Consider the following 18,866-nt stretch of genomic DNA (forward strand, 5'->3'; position numbering starts at 1 on the left):
TCTTTTTTCATATACTATGCGCACTGGATTATAAGGTGCATTAAAGGAGTCATAATATTATTTTTTTTTTCTAAATTGAAAACACTTCCTTATGGTCAACATAATATGTAACAGTGGTTCTTTGGTCAAAATGTTGCATAGATTATGTTTTACAGATCATTTTCTAGCCGCTTTCTGACAGTCGCTTCCAGATGCGCCGTTTTATGGGCGGTCTTATTTATGTGGTTCACCTTCAACAGCGTCTTCTCCCTGTCATCTTTGTTGTAGCGTTGTAGCGTGCAAGGACGGAAGTGGAAGAAGTGTCAAAAGATGGAGCTAACTGTTTAAATGAAATTCAGACTTTACTTAAATCAATAACAAAGCAGCATCTCCTCATCCGGAAACAACAACACAGGAAATGTGTCCCGTGAAAAACTGTCCGACCGGAACTCTAATAACTAAAGTTCCTTGGGTGAATCATGTGAACTCGCTACACCGGTATGTTTTAGCGCTTTCATGGCGAGTTTACTGACGGACATAAGTAAGAACTTTACACTACTTTATATTAGAAATGGCAACAGCGGAGGATGAATGCCACATAACAAGAAGATAAAGGAAAAAGAAGAAGCTTATTGACCTGAGGACGCGAGACATTTTTCAGGGTTTATGCAGATCCCAAATACAAATCAGCAGGTACCAGAAGGTAAGAAAAGTTGCTTTGGCATAATATTGAGAAATAATAACACCAGATAATATGTATTACTTTATACACACACCATAATAATGCTCGTATGTTTAATGCGCCGACAATATTGAAACGGTGCGGCTTCATAGCTTACCAAAGTTGTACTAAAAAATTGTAATTTCATTTGTATTTACTTTCACTAATTATATAAACATATTCATCATACACGCTTCATATCATATTAGGCACCAGTGTTGCTGCTTTTATATCAGAACTTTCTGAGTTTTTAAATTCAGGCCTTCTGAATCAGCGGCGGTCTGTGCAGTGTAGGTGAACGGGTAACATACAATTAAGATACCTAATCAGATCATGACTTGTTGACTGTTGGCCTCCCTAGGCTGCCACACATTGAACCGTTGAACAGGTCACAAGTGAGTATCCATTCACACGTTGTGAGTTGCAAGAGCAGGAAGTGCTATGCAAATCAACAAAGCGGCACACAGCCACAATTGGCTGGCAGAGAAACTAGAGCAAAACGTTAGGTTGCATATATATACCTGCAAGGCAATTTTCAAGGACACTTCAAGAGAAGCTAGAACTTGTGAGACAAGTTTGGCCGACCTCCCTGAGCTAGCCAACCTGTCCCGGCGATGAAACGGTTTGTCCAACACTTCTAATTGAATCAACCGACTATGAGTGGTACATGTACCCCTGGCTTTTTGCGGGTGCTGCAAATTGTGAGTTCAGATATGGTATTTCTTAATTTTTTTCACCATCCATCCATTTTCTACCCCTTGTCCCTTTTTGGGGTCACGGGGGGTGCTGGAGCTCAAGCACGGGACTATTCTCAATATGATTTAAATATGCATAAGGGGGCGTGGCACAGGCTTGATTACAGTGTAACAAAGAATAGTGCTTGGATTTGTGCGTGCAAACAATTAAATACATCTGAATTATTCCATTTGTACGCAATTTTCCGGATTTAATCGCACGGCCATATTTAGTAGGAAAGTTACGCGACTGTTGATAGATAAGGGCCCTGCTCTCCGCTTCCGTTTACACAGTACTCGTCCTAGTAATACATCGGTACAGGACATGCCTTCCAGTGGAATAAGTCTGCATGTATTTTTAATCCTCACAAGCTTTGAAGTTGCATCAGGAAGACCAACAGTGGATGCACGGGGGGACAAACACCTTCCTTCCGCTGAGTAAGACCAACAAGGTGTTTCTTATTTAAAATTCAGCGTTACCTTAGGGCTAAGATCCAGCTCAAGAAGATAAGAATTAACAGGCTTCAATTAGGAGACTTGGTTGTGTTATGTGCGTGAATAATGTTGCAGAACGGCTTCTTTAAATGTCAGAAATCATGTGTTAGATCAGGGGTCTCAAACTCAATTTACCTAGGGGCCAGTGGATGCAGAGTCTGGGTGAGGCTGAGCCGCGAGAAATTATTTCTTAAAAAAATCTTTGCATACTCTTAGGCATGTGTAGTTGTATAATGACGTTTCAAATTGTATCCCTTATGCACCACAAATTTCTCTGTGCAAATAAGTTAATATATTAATATATTAATATTTAGCCCACGCACGGAGAATAATGTTAATTCCGCAATGTGTGTCGTTCCACTTTTCCTCCCTACAGCAACACGGCGGTCGGCGGATAATAGCCGGGAAAGTACCGGGATAACGAGCGCAAAAAAGTGACGGCTCCCGGAGTGTTATCCGGCGTCATATAAAAATATGTGTAGTGTTCATCGTGTGAAGCAATGCAAATTAAACAATAATAAAAGCAATTAACGGTTTGAAATGGTCCAGGACTGTTATTACTGACAAACAGGTGTCGCGGTGTGACTGCAGCCAGGCACGTAAGAAAACCCTCGTCTCCATGGCAACTTATCTGTCGCTTTCACTCATTTGCCGCTTTTCCACTAACACAGGGGTAGGCAACCCAGAATGTTGAAAGAGCCATTTTGGACCCAAATAACACAACACTGTCAAGCGCCATTCGTATAAAACTTGTGGGCCGCACTAACATTAAACTTTCATATTAAGGTGGGGGCCGCGTGTCTGAGACCCCTGTGTTAGATATTCCGCTATTGAATTTGTTTCAAAGTATGTGAACCAATTAAGGGAACTGAAGGGGTGGCATTTGAACAGCATTTTGTCTTCAACAACAGGAGATTCAACATTTAACTGCATTAGTTTATTGTAGAAAAGTCCACTGTCATATCTGTGAGGCAGACATACATCGTTTTACTTTCCCTACAGACAATGATGTACACTCTACAGCATATACACAGATAGTCAGATCATTGAAAAATAATACCGTAGTCGTTCTCCCTTTCAACACTCAATCACAGGCCATAGGCATCTGGCTTCCAAAGACCAGATGCAGTGAAGGTGTCTGATGGGTCATGATTATCTACTGACGTATGCAAATATAAAATTATTATCCTACACGGATGTCTGCCTCTACAAAAACTGACGTCCAAGTTGCTCACTTGAGACGGAATCTTATGTGTGGGAGACTGTCACAGTATTACATGATTTAGAAGCATGTAAAATCACAGTGTCACACCGAGAGGAGAGGGTGGGAACAATACAACATTCTTTTTCTTTGTGTTCATCACCATGACTTTACAGTCACAATCTGCTAAATGCTGCTTCTGTAATAGGCAAAGCATTCCCCTTAGCACACATATTACAAACAACTCATTTCAATATGTCACACTTATCTGTAACAGCTATTCGTCTTTGTGTAATTTATATTTATATTATTGCTTCATCAAGCGTAGACAATGAGATCACCACATTACACTTGCGTGTCCTTGGGATTTGTCCCACTGAAACAACACTGAGCTCCTCCGAGTATCCTATTTTACAACCCTTACAATGTATATACTGTATTTCTACAAGGTATAAAGTCTAGTTCAATCACAGTACAAAAAGTGTGATCGTAATATCTACCATTACTCATCCGCCAGTGTTGTCATTTCAAAGCTGAAATCCTGAGAGGAAAATGCACTGTAGGTTGTGAATGATGGATTAGTTTACAGTAGAAGGACATCAGTACAATTTACTCAAAACCACATCCAATCATCTCCAAGCAGCATTCATTTTACAGCTTAGATGGAATTAATTACAGTCAATTTTGCTTGAAAAATGGCAAAACCATGTCATTATATAAGTGAAACCATGTTCTCAGCATCAATTGCCTGAAAAGTGACAGGTAACTTCAACATTATGTACCCCCCAACCTTGAGAAAAGAATGCATTGAAAAAGATCAGTTTGGAAGAAGATGGTCATAGGAAAGCTGCTGTATGTCACTTGGTCTAAATCTAAAGAAAAATGATTAATCCAAAAAAAAATAAAAAACATCACAAACGGCTAGCACATGTTAACATTAGTAGTTTAAAGGGGACCAACGATGAATTTAATCTTTTCTGACTTGTAAATGTTACAATGTTGGATACTTGTGTTAAACCAGGCCTGGGCAATTATTTTGACTCGGGAGCCACATTTAGAGAAAAAAAATGTGTCTGGGTGCCGGTATATCTATTTTTAGGAATACTAATTCAAAACCTCACAATAATGTCTGATTGAATGCTAAAAACGTTATGACAGATTAATGTCTATATTTCTCATAATTAGAAGTTACAAAGTGTAAAAAATCGCCGTTTGGTCTTACGCAAAGGAGGATACCTTGGAGAGCGAAATGATTTCAAAGGTGAGAAAAATCATAGACTTCCCCAAACTCTGCTTTTGTACCATACGGTTTTGCTGTGTCCGTTTAGTGTGGTGTAGCTGACATGGTGGACTCAGGAAAAATGCGGGATATAACGCTAGCAGATGGTTAGAACGCGTTCGTTCTCTCGGCTGCCACTTATTTGTGACACAGCAGCTTTAACAGTGTTCATTACTATTGTGTACTGAATCATACTGACCATGAGTATATTGATCAATCAATGTGGAGTAAATAGAGGAAGCGGTTGGTAATTTTTTCCACAAAGCATGAGGAGCCCACATTTAAGTCCACTAAGAATGGAGTTGCTGAAAGTAGGCATAAACCATTGTTAGTTAGCTACAACACCATGCTCCCACCTTCTCACTATGCTACAGTTGGTACGCAGGCCTTGAGCGGGTCTTTGTCTCCGCCTTGAGGCCCGCTAAACCGATGCTGAAAGACAATCCACCAGACTGGTTGGCATGGCGTCTCTCGGCTTGTCCGCTTGATTCTCCGCTCACCAATCTCAGTACAGAAGCTCTTCCAAGGCTCGTGGAGGTTTTTTGTGTGTGTGTGTGTGTGTGTGTGTGTGTGTGTGTGTGTGGCAGGGGACGGGGGCAAAGGCTGCCAAGTGGACAAAGGGATGAACTAAGAAAAGTTTCCAAAGGAGGCTGCAGGGAAGGGGACAGAAAGAGAGGGAAGGACATGATTAGGGTTCATATGGAATCAAAACAGCTCTTTGTTAAAATCCACCGTGAATATTGATGGCAGTATATACACTATATTGCCAAAAGTATTTGGCCACCTGCCTTGACTCACATATGAACTTGGAAGTGCCATCCCATTCCTAACCCATAGGGTTCAATATGATGTCAGTCCACCTTTTGCAGCTATTACAGCTTCAGCTCTTCTGGGAAGGCTGTCCACAATGTTGCGGAGTGTGTTTATAGGAGTTTTCCACCATTCTTCCAAAAGCGCATTGGTGAGGTCACACACTGGCTCTCAGTCTCCATTCTAATTCATCCCAAATGTGTTCTATCGGGTTCAGGTCAGGACTCTATACAGGCCAGGCAAGTTCATCCACACCAGACTCTTTATGGACCTCATGTTGGAAGAGGAAGGGGGCCACTCCAGGAGTTGGGCTTGGCCCCTAAGTTCCAGCGAAAGGAACTTTGAATGGTCCAGGATACCAAAAAATGTTGGACAATTCCATGCTCCCAACCTTTTGGGAACAGTTTGGAGCAGGCCCCTTCGTCTTCCAACATGACTGTGCACCAGTGCACAAGGCAAGGTCCATAGGGACATGGATGACAGAGTCTGATGTGGATGTACTTGACTGGCCTGCACAGAATCCTGACCTGAACCCGGTAGAACACTTTCGGGATTAATTACAATGGAGACTGAGAGTCAGGCCTTCTCGACCAACATCAGTGTGTGACCTTTTGGAAGAATGGTGGAAAATTCCTATAAACACACTCCGCAACGTTGTGGACAGCCTTCCCAGAAGAGTTGAAGCTGTAATAGCTGCAAAAGGTGGACCAACATCAATATTGAATCCTATGGGTTAGGAATGGGATGGCACTTCAGGTTCATACGTGAGTCAAGGCCGGTGGCCAAATACTTTTGGCAATATAGTGTATCTCACTTTGAAAGTACTTATAGGATGGAGCATTGTGAAAGTCTAATACAAGCCACTTCTCCAGCAAGTCATACATTTCATTTCAGGTCTTGTCATTTACTTTAAAAACATGACATCTTTCAAACACAAAAAAAACCAATGTATTCTTTATTCTTCTTTACTGTACTATGTTCTGTAATAGACCAAAGACAGATATGTGCTGGGTAAACTGCAGGGGCCTCATGTATTAAGCGTGTGTACGCACAAAAATCTGCTGTGAGCCCTTTTCGACGGCAAAGTTGAGATGTTTCAAGAGTGAACTCATGCTTCATATTTTGAGGATGTTTGTTATTTCATCCAGGCAATAATTGCTTCCACCTATTGCTGTCACATTGTGTTCCTGGGACTCCAGCATCAGCTTGGCCAGTCGCACGGACCGGTGGTTTGTGGCAATTAATGGCACTGGATACAGGGGAGGAATGGCTCGACTTTGTGTCACGTGTATTGAGCAAGGGCTTGTGTATTGTAATAATAAATTGAGCAATTGTGCAAAACAAGAGTCAACGTCTTTTGTATCCTTTGTAATATGCTGGCATTTTTAAAATTAAAAGATTTCAAACAAATGCTACATAATTTTCACATGAAACTCAAATCTGGCTGTGAGCATTCAACACTATTTGTTGTAAATTACACAAATTATAATTATCTTGGGGGAAATCAGCCACCCACAAGTTCAAAAGTCTTCCGTATCAATGAAGCGACTATCTTTTGGAACAAGGTGAGCACTACTTTATCTCCGGTACCCTTGACTGTTTTAGTCACATCCATCTTTTTCTTCACCTTCTTCCTGATTGTCCATCCATCCATTTTCTACCGCTTATTCCGTTCGGGGTCGCGGGGGGCGCTGCAGCCTATCTCATCTACAATCGTCCGGAAGGCAGGGTACACCCTGGACAAGTCGCCACCTCTTTGCAGGGCCAACACAGATAGACAGACAACATTCACACTCACATTCACACACTAGGGCCAATTTAGTGTTGCCAATCAACCTATCCCCAGGTGCATGTCTTTGGAGGTGGGAGAAGCTGGAGTACCCGGAGGGAAGCCACAAAGAAAAAGGGAGAACATGCAAACTCCACACAGAAAGATCCTGTGCCCGGGATTGAACCCAGGACTACTCAGGAGCTTCGTATTGTGAGGCAGACGCACTGACCCCTGTTCCACCGTGCTGACCCTTCCTGATTGTAGTACCACTTATTTTTGATTAGTTCATGTGTGTCGTTCTCTCACTCCACATTGACATTTTTGCACACTTTATCCCACTCAACAACACTGCACATCAGAAATGTGTATGCGAATCCAGTACACTGATTAAGTAATAGAAAAATGGCAGTCCTGCAAAACAAGTGGACAGAAAAGTTTACTAAACTAAACTAGTGTATCATAATACAAGTTTGTAGTATAATATAATATTGTTTAAAAACTATGTACTAGTCAATTGAACTCAGTTAAAAGATGTGTGGAGGGGGGCGTGGCGGAACGGGGTGTTGCCAAAACCGGCCTCGTAGACAGCGACAGGTTCGTAGATGGCCCAGGTGGGCCTTGCTATCTAATCACCTGTCGCCTTTATTAGCAGCAGCCGTGATGAGCCGAGTAGTTGGAGTAGGAGGTGCTGCTGGGCAGACACAGAAAAGACTTGTTGCTGGGAAGCAAAAGGCTCGCACCTCGTGAGAACAAAATAAAACAGTGTTATACCCTGAATTCCTGGCAGTGTGAGGTGGTCTGAAGAAACCACTCGAGGGCACCCTTTACAGGATGTTTATTACATATTCAAAATAATATTAATAAAGTTGTCAGAGTTTGTTTGTGACGAACCCCAATATGCAGAGATGGAGGCAGGCATGGAGTGAGAAAACATGATTTAATTAAAATATAGAATAAGAACTAACAAAAGGGTACTAACAAAGGTTGCGCATGAGGCGGGTAACAAACAAAAGGGTCTTTAGCATGGAAGCTAGCAAGAAACAAAAAGGGGCCTAGCGTGGAAGCTAGCGGGTAGCAAACAGGAAAAATGAAGTCGTTACTTGTAGAGTTAAAACAAAACGGAAGCAGGGAACAAAAAAAAGTAAGCTACAAACAGATACCGAAAGATAGCTTACTGCTACACTGCAATGACTCGACATGAAACGACACTATAGGAGAGACAATACGGAAGTCATCGACAAGACAAATAAATAATCCAGTACTAACTGGAAGACAAAGCAGGTACAAATAGGAGTGGGCTGATTGACGCCAGGTGTGGCCATGTGCCAAACAGCCGCAGCTGTGGGGAAACAAAGCACTCCGGGAGACAAACAGGAAGCTGAACCAAAATAAGAGTGCTGACAGGAACTAAGGACAGGAAATACTAAATACACAGAGGAAAGACTAAAACACAAACAAACTGTCAGTGGCAAGCCTGACAAAAGTGAATCGAGATGTGTTCAAAATGTTAATATTGTGTTAAATGTAAAAAATATTTAACAACTTTTTTAGCTGCGGACCGGTCAACGCTTGAAAATTTGTCCCACGGACTGGGAGGGTTATTTATTTTTCATAAAAAATACAATCATGTGTGCTTACGGACTGTATCCCTGCAGACTGTATTGATCTATATTGATATATGATGTATATATTGTGTTTTTTTATGTTGATTTAATAATTTAAAAAAATCATTGTCTGCGGACCGGTACAGGGCCGTGGCCCGGTGGTTGGGGACCACTGATCTACTGTATTTGTTAGACACCTAATACTCCTACCCCTTGCACTTGAGGATGCCCCACATGGCGCTCAGTTGTGATTATGTCTGGAGGAGGCACCTTAGGGTCATTATCATGTTTGGAAAGTTCCACGCGGCCTATATATACACGTAATGAGGGTCATGCTCATATATGTTAGCGGGCGCAGCGAACACTGAAGTGCACGGCCCCGGAGAAAGCGAGGTATGGGGACGCTGTAAAGCTCGGGCGGTCATCCCAAACACCCTAAGAGAGCCTGGCACAGATCCACGTGCCACCTTCATCCTAAGCCTTTCCAAGCCGATGCGGAGACGGTCGCAGCACATCACCGCGGAGGAACACAGTGCATTTAGAAATTTATTTTTCCCTTAGAGAACCTAGTCGGCAGTCCCAAACCGAGAGGCTATCACCACCACACTTGACTATTGCCAAGAAATTATCTTGTTACTCACATATTTTGCAGCCACGTAGACAATAATTGATTGATTGATTGAAACTTGTATGAGTAGATTGCACAGTACAGTACATATTCCGTACAATTGACCACTAAATGGTAACACCCCAAAAAGTTTTTCAATTTGTTTAAGTTGGGGTCCAAGTTAATCAATTCATGGCAGCTTAATGGCTGAGTGTTGAGTCAATTTCAGTGTACAGTAAATCTTTACTGCTGTACAAGCTATACACTGACTACTTCAAAGTATATCTACACTGTAAAAAAAAATAATTCCAAAGTCACAGCAAATTACTGGCTAATAACTACATTTCTTTAACGGTAACATGTGCAGTAATGTACTGTGAACTATCTTTACAGCAATTTACTGTGAGTTTTTACATTTAATTGCAATAAAGCTACAACAAATTGTGTAACTTCACAGGTGAAATTATATGGTTGATTACAATACATTAAAAATTATATGCTGTAACTTCACAATTGCAGTTTGTGGGGGGGCGTGGCTTGCGGACCTGCAGCGAAGCGGGATGTGCCAGGATCGGCTTCGAGATTAGTGGCAGGTGCGTAGATGACACAGCTGAGAGTATTTGTCTGATCACCTGTCGCTCTGTTAAAGGCAGCAGTCAGGAAGGAGAGGAGAGTTGGATGGTGGAGAGCGAAGCCGAGCGCGAGCGAGAGCGAGACACGACACTGGATAAAAACCTTTAGTGTGCTCACTTGAGAAGAAGGACCAGAAAAGCACCCAAAAGACATTGCACTTTTATTGTAAAATAAAACTATTTTGTAAACCTGAAAGAGCCAGAGATGTCGATGATTGGTGGTCCAACGAACCCGGAGAAGAAAGACCTCCACATAGTTGTATTAATTACTCTCTCGTTCTAACAGCATACCGCCACCTACTGTAGAATAGTGAGCAATGTAATCTATGGAAACCCTTAAGACACAAATCAGTTTGAATTTACATTATTTTTTTATGATATTATAGAGCAGGGGTCACCAACCTTTTTAAAACCAAGAGTTACTTCTTGGATACTGATTAATGTGAAGGAATACCAGTTTGATACACACTTAAATACATTGCCAGAAATAGCCAATTTGCTCAATTTACCTTTAGTAAATATATCTATATATATATATATGTAAAAAAATGGGTATTTCTGTCTGTCATTCCGTCATACATTTTTTTCTTCCTTTTAAGGAAGTTTTTTTGTAGAGAATAAATGATGAAAAAAACACTTAATTGAACAGTTTTAAAGAGAAGAAAACACAAAAAAAATAAAAATTACATTTTGAAACATAGTTTTTCTTCAATGTCGACTCTTTAAAATTCAAAATTCAACCGAAAAAAGTTAAGAGAAAAACTAGCTAATACGAATCTTTTTGAAAAAATAAAAATTGAAATTTTTTTTATGGAACATCATTAGTAATTTTTCCTGATTAAGATCAATTTTAAAATGTTGATGACATGTTTTAAATAGTTAAAATCCACTTTGAAATAAGATTTAAATTTGATTCTACAGATTTTCTAGATTTGCCAAAATAATTTAGTTGAATTTTAATCATAATAAGTTTGAAGAAATACTTCACAAATATTCTTCATCGAAAAAACAGAAGCTAAAATGAAGAATTGAATTAAAATGTATTTATTATTCTTTACAATAAGAAATAAAAATACTTGAACATTGATTTAAACTGTCAGGAAAGAAGAGGACGGAATTTAAAAGGTAAAAAGGTATATAAAAAAAATCCTAAAATCATTTTTAAGGTTGTATTTTTTCTCTGAAATTTTCTTTTTGAAAGTTATAAAAAGCAAAGTAAAAAAATAAATACATTTATTTAAACAAGTGAAAACCAAGTCTTTAAAATATTTTCTTGGATTCTATTTGAGTTTTGTCTCTCTTAGAATTAAAAATGTTGAGCAAAGCGAGACCGGCTTGCTAGTAAATAAATAAAATCTAAAAAATAGAGCCAGCTCACTGGTAAGTGCCGCTATTTGAGCTATTTTCAGAACAGACCAGCGGGCTACTCATCTGGTCATTACGGGCTACCTGGTGCCCGCGGGCACTGCGTTGGTAACCCCTGTTATAGAGGATTGTGATTACAGTATTTTCCTTTGAAATTGCTGTGGAATATAAATGTTTTGTAATTATGACAGTCATTTGTTATAATGTTACAGTAGATTTTAATTACAGTATTTTACTGTGAAAAAATACTGTTAAATGTTGTAAAAATATTGTATTTGTTTTTACAGCGTTAAGTTCCATTTCTCTATTAGTGTCCCTTGAGAAGTTATACCTAGCTGGAGAAAGAAAGCAAAGAGAAAAATAACAAAAATGCGCACTCAAAGAGGAGTGAGGGAAAATAACTATGGATGGACTCATAAGGTGTGGAGAAACCGAAATTGCACACAAAAGGTGTGGAGAGGTTGTACTTGTACTCGCATGGCGCTTTTTTACCTTCTAGGTACTCAAAGCAATTTGACACTATTTCCACATTCATCCATTCACACACTGTTGGCGGGGGCTGCCATGCAAGGCCCTAAACATGACCCATCAGGAGCAAGGGTGAAGTGTCTTGCTCAAGGACACAATGGACGTGACGAGGTTTGCAATAATTGAACCAGGAACCCTCAGGTTGCTGGCACTGCCACTCTGTCCCCAGGTAAAAATGAACCCTATACACAGGAGCCACAGGAAACAAAAAGCGTGAGTGGAGCCAAAGCAGAGGAGAAGGGTGAATCATCAAGAATGTACTGGCGCAAAGTAAACGGATAAGAGAGCTTAAGTAGTCAGGAGAATGTGAATATCAGGTGTGCGCGCAGGTGGCTTCGCCTCGTGCCCCATAAACCAGGCACGGCAACAAAAAGAAGACAGGTGGCAGCAGGTTGCCAGATGACGATACTATAATAAAAATGGGGAGTGTACAGTATTTTTCGGACTATAAGTCGCAGTTTTTGTCATAGTTTGGCCGGGGGTGCGACTTACACTCAGGAGAGACTTACGTGTGAAATTATTAACACATTACCATAAAATATCAAATAATATTATTTAGCTCATTCACGTAAGAAACTAGACGCATAAGATTTCATCGGATTTAGCGATTAGGAGTAACAGATTGTTTGGTAAACATATAGCATGTTCTATATCAGTGGTTCTCAACCTTTTTTCAGTGATGTACCCCCTGTGAACATTTTTTTAATTCAAGTACCCCCTAATCAGAGCAAAGCAATTCTGGTTGGAAAAAAAGAGATAAAGAAGTAAAATACAGCACTATGTCATCAGTTTCTGATTTATTACATTGTATAACAAGGCAAAATATTGCTCATTTGTAGAGGTCTTTCCTGAACTATTTGGGGGAAAAAAAAGATATAAAAATAACTACGAACTTGTTGAAAAATAAACAAGTGATTCAATTATAAATAAAGATTTCAACACATAGAGGTAATCATCAACTTAAAGTGCCCTCTTTGGGATTGTAATAGAGATCCATCTGGATTCATGAACTTAATTTTAAACATTTCTTCACAAAAAAATTAATCTTTAACATCAATATTTATGGAACATGTCCATAAAAAATCTACCTGTCAACACTGAATATTGCATTGTTGCATTTCTTTTCACAGTTTATGAACTTACATTCATATTTTGTTGAAGTATTATTCAATAAATATATTTATAAATATTTAAGGGACGGCGTGGCGCAGTGGGGAGAGTGGCCGTGCGCAACCTGAGCGTCCCTGGTTCAATTCCCACCTAGTACCAACCTCGTCACGGCCGTTGTGTCCTGAGCAAGACACTTCACCCTTGCTCCTGATGGGTGCTGGTTGGCGCCTTGCATGGCAGCTCCCTCCATCAGTGTGTGAATGTGTGTGTGAATGGGTAAAATGTGGAAGTTGTGTCAAAGCACTTTGAGTACCTTGAAGGTAGAAAAGCGCTATACAAGTACAACCCATTTATCATTTATTATAAAGGATTTTTGAATTGTTGCTATTTTTAGAATATTTTTTTTAAATCTCACGTACCCCTTGGCATACCTTCAAGTACCCCCAGGGGTACGCGTACCCCCATTTGAGAACCACTGTTCTGTATGTTATAGTTATTTGAATGACTCTTACCATAATGTTACGTTTACATACCAGGCACCTTCTCAGTTGGTTATTTATGCATCATATAACGTACACTTATTCAGCCTGTTGTTCACGATTAGTTTTTTATTTTAAATTGCCTTTCAAATGTCCATTCTTGGTGTGTTGGGTTTTATCAAATAAATTCCCTTAAAAATGCAACTTATACTCCAGTGCGACTTATATATGTTTTTTTTCCTTCTTTATTATGCATTTTCGGCAGGTGCGACTTATACTCCGTAGCGACTTATACTCGGAAAAATACGGTACTCACTTTCATCACAATATTTTTTTTGGACATAATTAAGTCTTTTTTATTTAAATGTTGACTCGATTATTATTTTTTAATTATTATACTATCATTTGATTTAGGGGCATACACATAAAAATAAAGAAACCGGAAATAAACATATAATTGTTAGTTATAACTATTTGTGATATTTTGATGCTTACAATTATGCGAAAGGAGCTTGTAGATACACGACAACAATGCATAAGGATCAGCCAAAAAAAAACCAAGCCTTCCTCTGCAATGTCATTATCTTTATTTCCGAAAACAACAGAGGGAACCAGCTGGTTTCCCTGACAACGAGCCAACTCCTGACGTGGGGTGTCATTAGACAGTCGCACTATCCTCGACTAAACTGTTGGCATTTTCAGCTGCAAGCTAACCTCCCCTGATGGCCGACAAAGACGCGCCACCTGTTTCTGAGCCCAGACAGATGTAGTGTGGCACTCGAGTGAACCTGAGCCACGACACAGGGGGAGCAGAAGGATGGTGAGGCTGGAGAAATGACTCGAGGCGCTTTGTAGACGCAGGCGGAAACACTTCTCTGATGGAAAATATTTTAAATGAGCTCCCAAAGGAGTTATCACAGCTCATGTGGTTTAGGAGGAAGAGGGGAGATGCGAGACACACATGCAGTAAGTAGCCAGTATCTATGCAGAGACACTTCCACAGTCTTTGTCAAACGCTCATTCATTCTCTTCAAGTAAATGTAAGAACAAGCAACACAATTGCATCTTCCGCGTGTTGCCTTTTGTAGTAGAATAAAGGTCAGAGGTGGTGTGTTAACATCATCTGGTTCTAGCTAATTACCAGTGAGATGTGGAGACATGGCAGATGGCAAGCACACATTCCAAAACAGACTTTGATGAAAAATCCATGTGTCTAGAAGAAGGGAGGAAGTGGCAATTTAATATAATGATAAACCAACAAGGAGAGGATGTGCAGTAGGAGGAGGCTTGATTCCCTGCTGACTCTGATCTGAATACACCACTACCCCTTCCCCCAAACAATCCCAAAGCGCTCCAGATGTTACAGCAACCCTGCAAAAGCTCCCACTGTACTACCCCGAGACAGCCAAGAGGCTTTGGGCTGTAGAAGGCTGCCCATTTTACCTTTCACTGCACAGACTACAAAATCCACCAAGGCTGAAAATATATGGAATATGGAAATAAGAAGAAGTGAAAAAACACGCACAAGGCTCAAGCTCCAAATGTGAGAGCCACTACATTTCTCAGATGAAAGGGGGGAGAGGTGCACACTGGTATTTTACGATGCAAAGTACAGTAGCGAAGGTTCAACTACTTTTTACTTCCTATCCATGCATTTGCATTCCACTTTGATGCTGTGATTTGAATTTCCACACGTATAATTCTTTATTGCTGCGACTTTAGAAATGCAATAACTCATCTCTAGTTATTTAACCATGACCTGAAACTTTGCTGTTTTCTTTAAAAGTATGTTATGACAGCAATTTTTGCCCCTAGCTTCCACCATTGAACTTTTGCAAACTTAGAGTCTGATCTACTGAGATCCATATACCACGAGCTAAACAGCATGAGCAAACTATATACAAACCCCGTTTCCATATGAGTTGGGAAATTGTGTTAGATGTAAATATAAACGGAATACAATGATTTGTAAATAATTTTCAACCCATATTCAATTTAATTGACTGCAAAGACAAGATTTTTGATGTTCAAAGTAATAAACTTTTTTTTTCAAAACAATTAATTAATTTAGAATTTAATGGCAGCAACACGTGCCAAAGTAGTTGGGAAAGGGCATGTTCACCTCTGTGTTACATAACCTTTTCTTTTAACATCACTCAATAAACCTTTGGGAACTGAGGAGAGACATTTTGGAAGCTTTTCAGGTGGAGTTCTTTCCCATTCTTGTTTTATGTACAGCTTAAGTTGTTCAACAGTCCGGGGTCTCCGTTGTAATATTTTAGGCTTAATAATGCGCCACACCTTCTCAATGGGAGACAGGTCTGGCCTACAGGCAAGGCAGTCCAGTACCCGCACTCTTTTACTATGAAGCCACACTGTTGTAACAAGTGACTTGGCATTGTTTTGCTGAAATAAACAGGGGCGTCCATGATAACGTTGTTTGGATGACCACATTAGTTGCTCCAAAACCTGTATGTACCTTTCAGCATTAATGGTTCCTTCACAGATGTGTAAGTTACCCATGCCTTGGCCACTAGTACACCCTCCATACCATCACAGATGCTGGCTTTTGAACTTTGCGCCTATAACAGTCCTGACGGTTCTTTTCCTCTTTGCCCTGGAGGACACGATGTTCACCGTTTCCAAAAAACATTTTTAAATGTGGACTCGTCAGACCACAGAACACTTTTCCACTTTGCATCAGTCCATCTTAGATGAGCTCGGGCCCAGCGAAGCCGGCGGCGTTTCTGGGTATCATTGATAAATGGCTTTCGCTTTGCATAGTAGAGTTTTACTTACAGATGTAGCGACCAACTGTAGTTACTGAAAGTGGTTTTCTGAAGTGTTTCTGAACCCATGTGGTGATATCCTTTAGAGATTAATGTCGCTTTTTGATGCAGTACCGCCTGAGGGAACGGAGGTCTGTTATATCCTCGCTTACGTGCAGTGATTTCTCCAGATTCTCTGAACCTTTTGATGGTATTATGGACCATAGATGATGAAATTCCTAAATTCCTTCCAATTGCCCGTTGAGAAATGTTGTTTTTAAACTGTTCGACTATTTGCTCACGCAATTGTTCACAAAGTGGTGACCTTTTCCCAATCCTTGTTTGTGAATGACTGAGCATTTCACGGAAGCTGCTTTTACACCCAATCATGGCACCCACCTGTTCCCAATTAGCCTGCAAACCTGTGGAATGTTCCAAATAAGTGTTTGATGAGTATTCCTCAACTTTATCAGTATTTATTGCCACCTTTCCCAACTTCTTTGTCACGTGTTGCTGGCATCAAAATCTAAAGTTAATGATTATTTGCAAGAAAAAAAAGTTTATCAGTTTGAACATCAAATATGTTGTCTTTGTAGCATATTCAACTGAATATGGGTTGAAAATGATTTGCAAATCATTGTATTCTGTTTATATTTACATCTAACACAATTTCCCAACTCATATGGAAACGGGGTTTGTAATTGCGAGTACTATTAGTGGGCATATAGCGTGGGATCTACTAAGACTGGGTGTACAATTGATAACACGTGCAAAAGAGGTGCAGACTGCCCTATTTAAATGAGGTTTTGCATGTTCTATGCAGCTTTCATTATGGAGAAATTAATTTACTGTACATCATATGTTAAAGTTAAAGTACCAATGATTGTCACACACAGGACGTGTGGCGAAATTATTCTCTCCATTTGACCCATCACCCTTCATCACCCCCCGGAAGATGAGGGGAGCAGTGAGCAGCAGCGGTGGCCGCGCACAGGAATGATTTTGGTGATTCAACCCCCAATTCCAACCCTTGATGCTGACTGTCAAGCAGGGAGGTAATGGGTCCCATTTTTATAGTCTTTGGTATGACTTGGCTGGAGTTTGAACTCACAACCTACCGATCTCAGGGCAGACACTCTAACCACGAGGCCAGTGTTTTTCTCAACCTTATTTGAGCCAAGGCACATTTTTTTCATGAAAAAAAAATGTGGAGGCACACAACCAGCAGAAAAGGTTAAAAAAATGAAACTCCACCATTTTGAGTTTGTTGTTGTTTCCTGTGTGTAGTGCTTTAGTTCCTGTCTTGCGCTGTTATTTTAGTGACCCTTCCTGTTTTGTTGGTGTTCTCCTGTAGTAGCTACACACCATCCTTTGAGTGCTATTGCCCGCACCTGCTTTGTTTTCGCAATCAAGACTATTTAAGTTGTGTGTACGCTATCCTTCTTTGTGGGGACATTGTTGATTGTCATGTCATGTACGGATGTGCTTTGGGGACGCCGTCTTTGATCCACACGCTGTAAGTCTTTGCTGTCATCCAGCATTCTGTTTTTGTTGACTTTTTAGCCAGTTCAGTTTTACTGTCGTTTTGCATAGCCATCCCTATGCTTCAGTGCCTTTTCCTAGCAGGACTTGCCTTTTTGTAAATTTTTGGTTTTAGCGTTACATACCTTTTTACCTGCATGCTGCCTCCCGCTGTGCTCTGCATATTGGGATTACGACACACCATCCTCAACGCGTTCCGACTTCTACAAAGCAATGAACTACCTGCTGCCTCCTACTGATATGGAGTAGTACAAGATTACCCTGCTGTCAGGCTTGCCACTGACAGTTTGTTTGTGTTTTAGTTTTTCCTCTGTGTGTGTTTAGTATTTCCTGCCTTTAGTTCCTGTCAGCACCTTTATTTTGGTTCAACTTCCTGTTTGTCTCACTGTGTGCTGTTTTCCCTCAGCTGCGGCTGATTGGCACCTGGTCGCACCTGGTGTCAATCAGCCCACTCCTATTTGTACCTGCTTTGTCTTCCAGTCAGGGCTGGATTATTGTCTTGTCGATGTCGCTCTTGTCGTTGCTACCTGTCGTGTCTTATCATATCGTGTCAATGCAGCGTTTCAGTAAGCTATATTTGATAGTAGTTTGTCGCTTATTGTCTTTTGTTCCCTGCTTCCAAGTTTGTTTTCATATTATAAGTACGACTTCTGTTTCTTGCTCGATACCTGCTAGCTTCCACGCTAGGCCTTTTTTTTTGTTATCCGCCCACGTGCATGGTTTTTGTTTGTACCCTTTGTTTGTTTTTTGTCTTAGTGTTTTAAATTAAATCATGTTTTCTCACTCCATGCCTGCCTCCTTCTCTGCATCTTGGGGTTTGTCACCAACAAACTCTGACACCTGCCAAGCTCTACACAGCACAGGAACTAGACAACGGCACATTATTATGAGTATTGATTTACAAAAAATATTTTTTGGACCAATTAGGTGAAGTTGCACACCAGACACTATCTCATGGCACACTCGTGTGCCACAGCACAGTGGTTGAAAATCACTGCACTCGGCCACTGAGTAGGCTGCAGCAAACTTATATACAATGTGCCACGTTTTTGGGGCATTTAAGAAGCAATCCTGCAGTGTAACGACAACAAAACCCACTCTTTTGAAAGTGCACAGAAATGTCTCAGATGCAAGAAAAAGCATATTGCAAGTTTCTTTTTTACAAATGAAAAGAATTAACATCATTGGTAAGGATGTGTAGTGATATTATTTGGTACCAGTTCCTAATTAAGATTTTGGAC

At 40.4% G+C, this 18,866-nt stretch overlaps 1 protein-coding gene across 1 annotated transcript in view; it reads right to left on the reverse strand.

Moving 5' to 3' along the window:
• Positions 1-2,038: 2,038 nt before the first annotated feature.
• The window catches only part of samd10b (sterile alpha motif domain containing 10b), a 119,184-nt gene continuing 102,356 nt past the window's right edge, over positions 2,039-18,866 (reverse strand). Inside the window, exon 5 of the mRNA XM_061904372.1 lies at positions 2,039-5,059. Coding sequence (XP_061760356.1) covers positions 5,037-5,059 — 23 coding nt within the window. The 3' untranslated portion in view covers positions 2,039-5,036. The remainder of the gene's footprint in view (positions 5,060-18,866) is intronic.

Source organism: Nerophis ophidion, linkage group LG06, assembly GCF_033978795.1.
Source record: "Nerophis ophidion isolate RoL-2023_Sa linkage group LG06, RoL_Noph_v1.0, whole genome shotgun sequence".
In the NCBI taxonomy this organism is placed as follows: domain Eukaryota; kingdom Metazoa; phylum Chordata; class Actinopteri; order Syngnathiformes; family Syngnathidae; genus Nerophis; species Nerophis ophidion.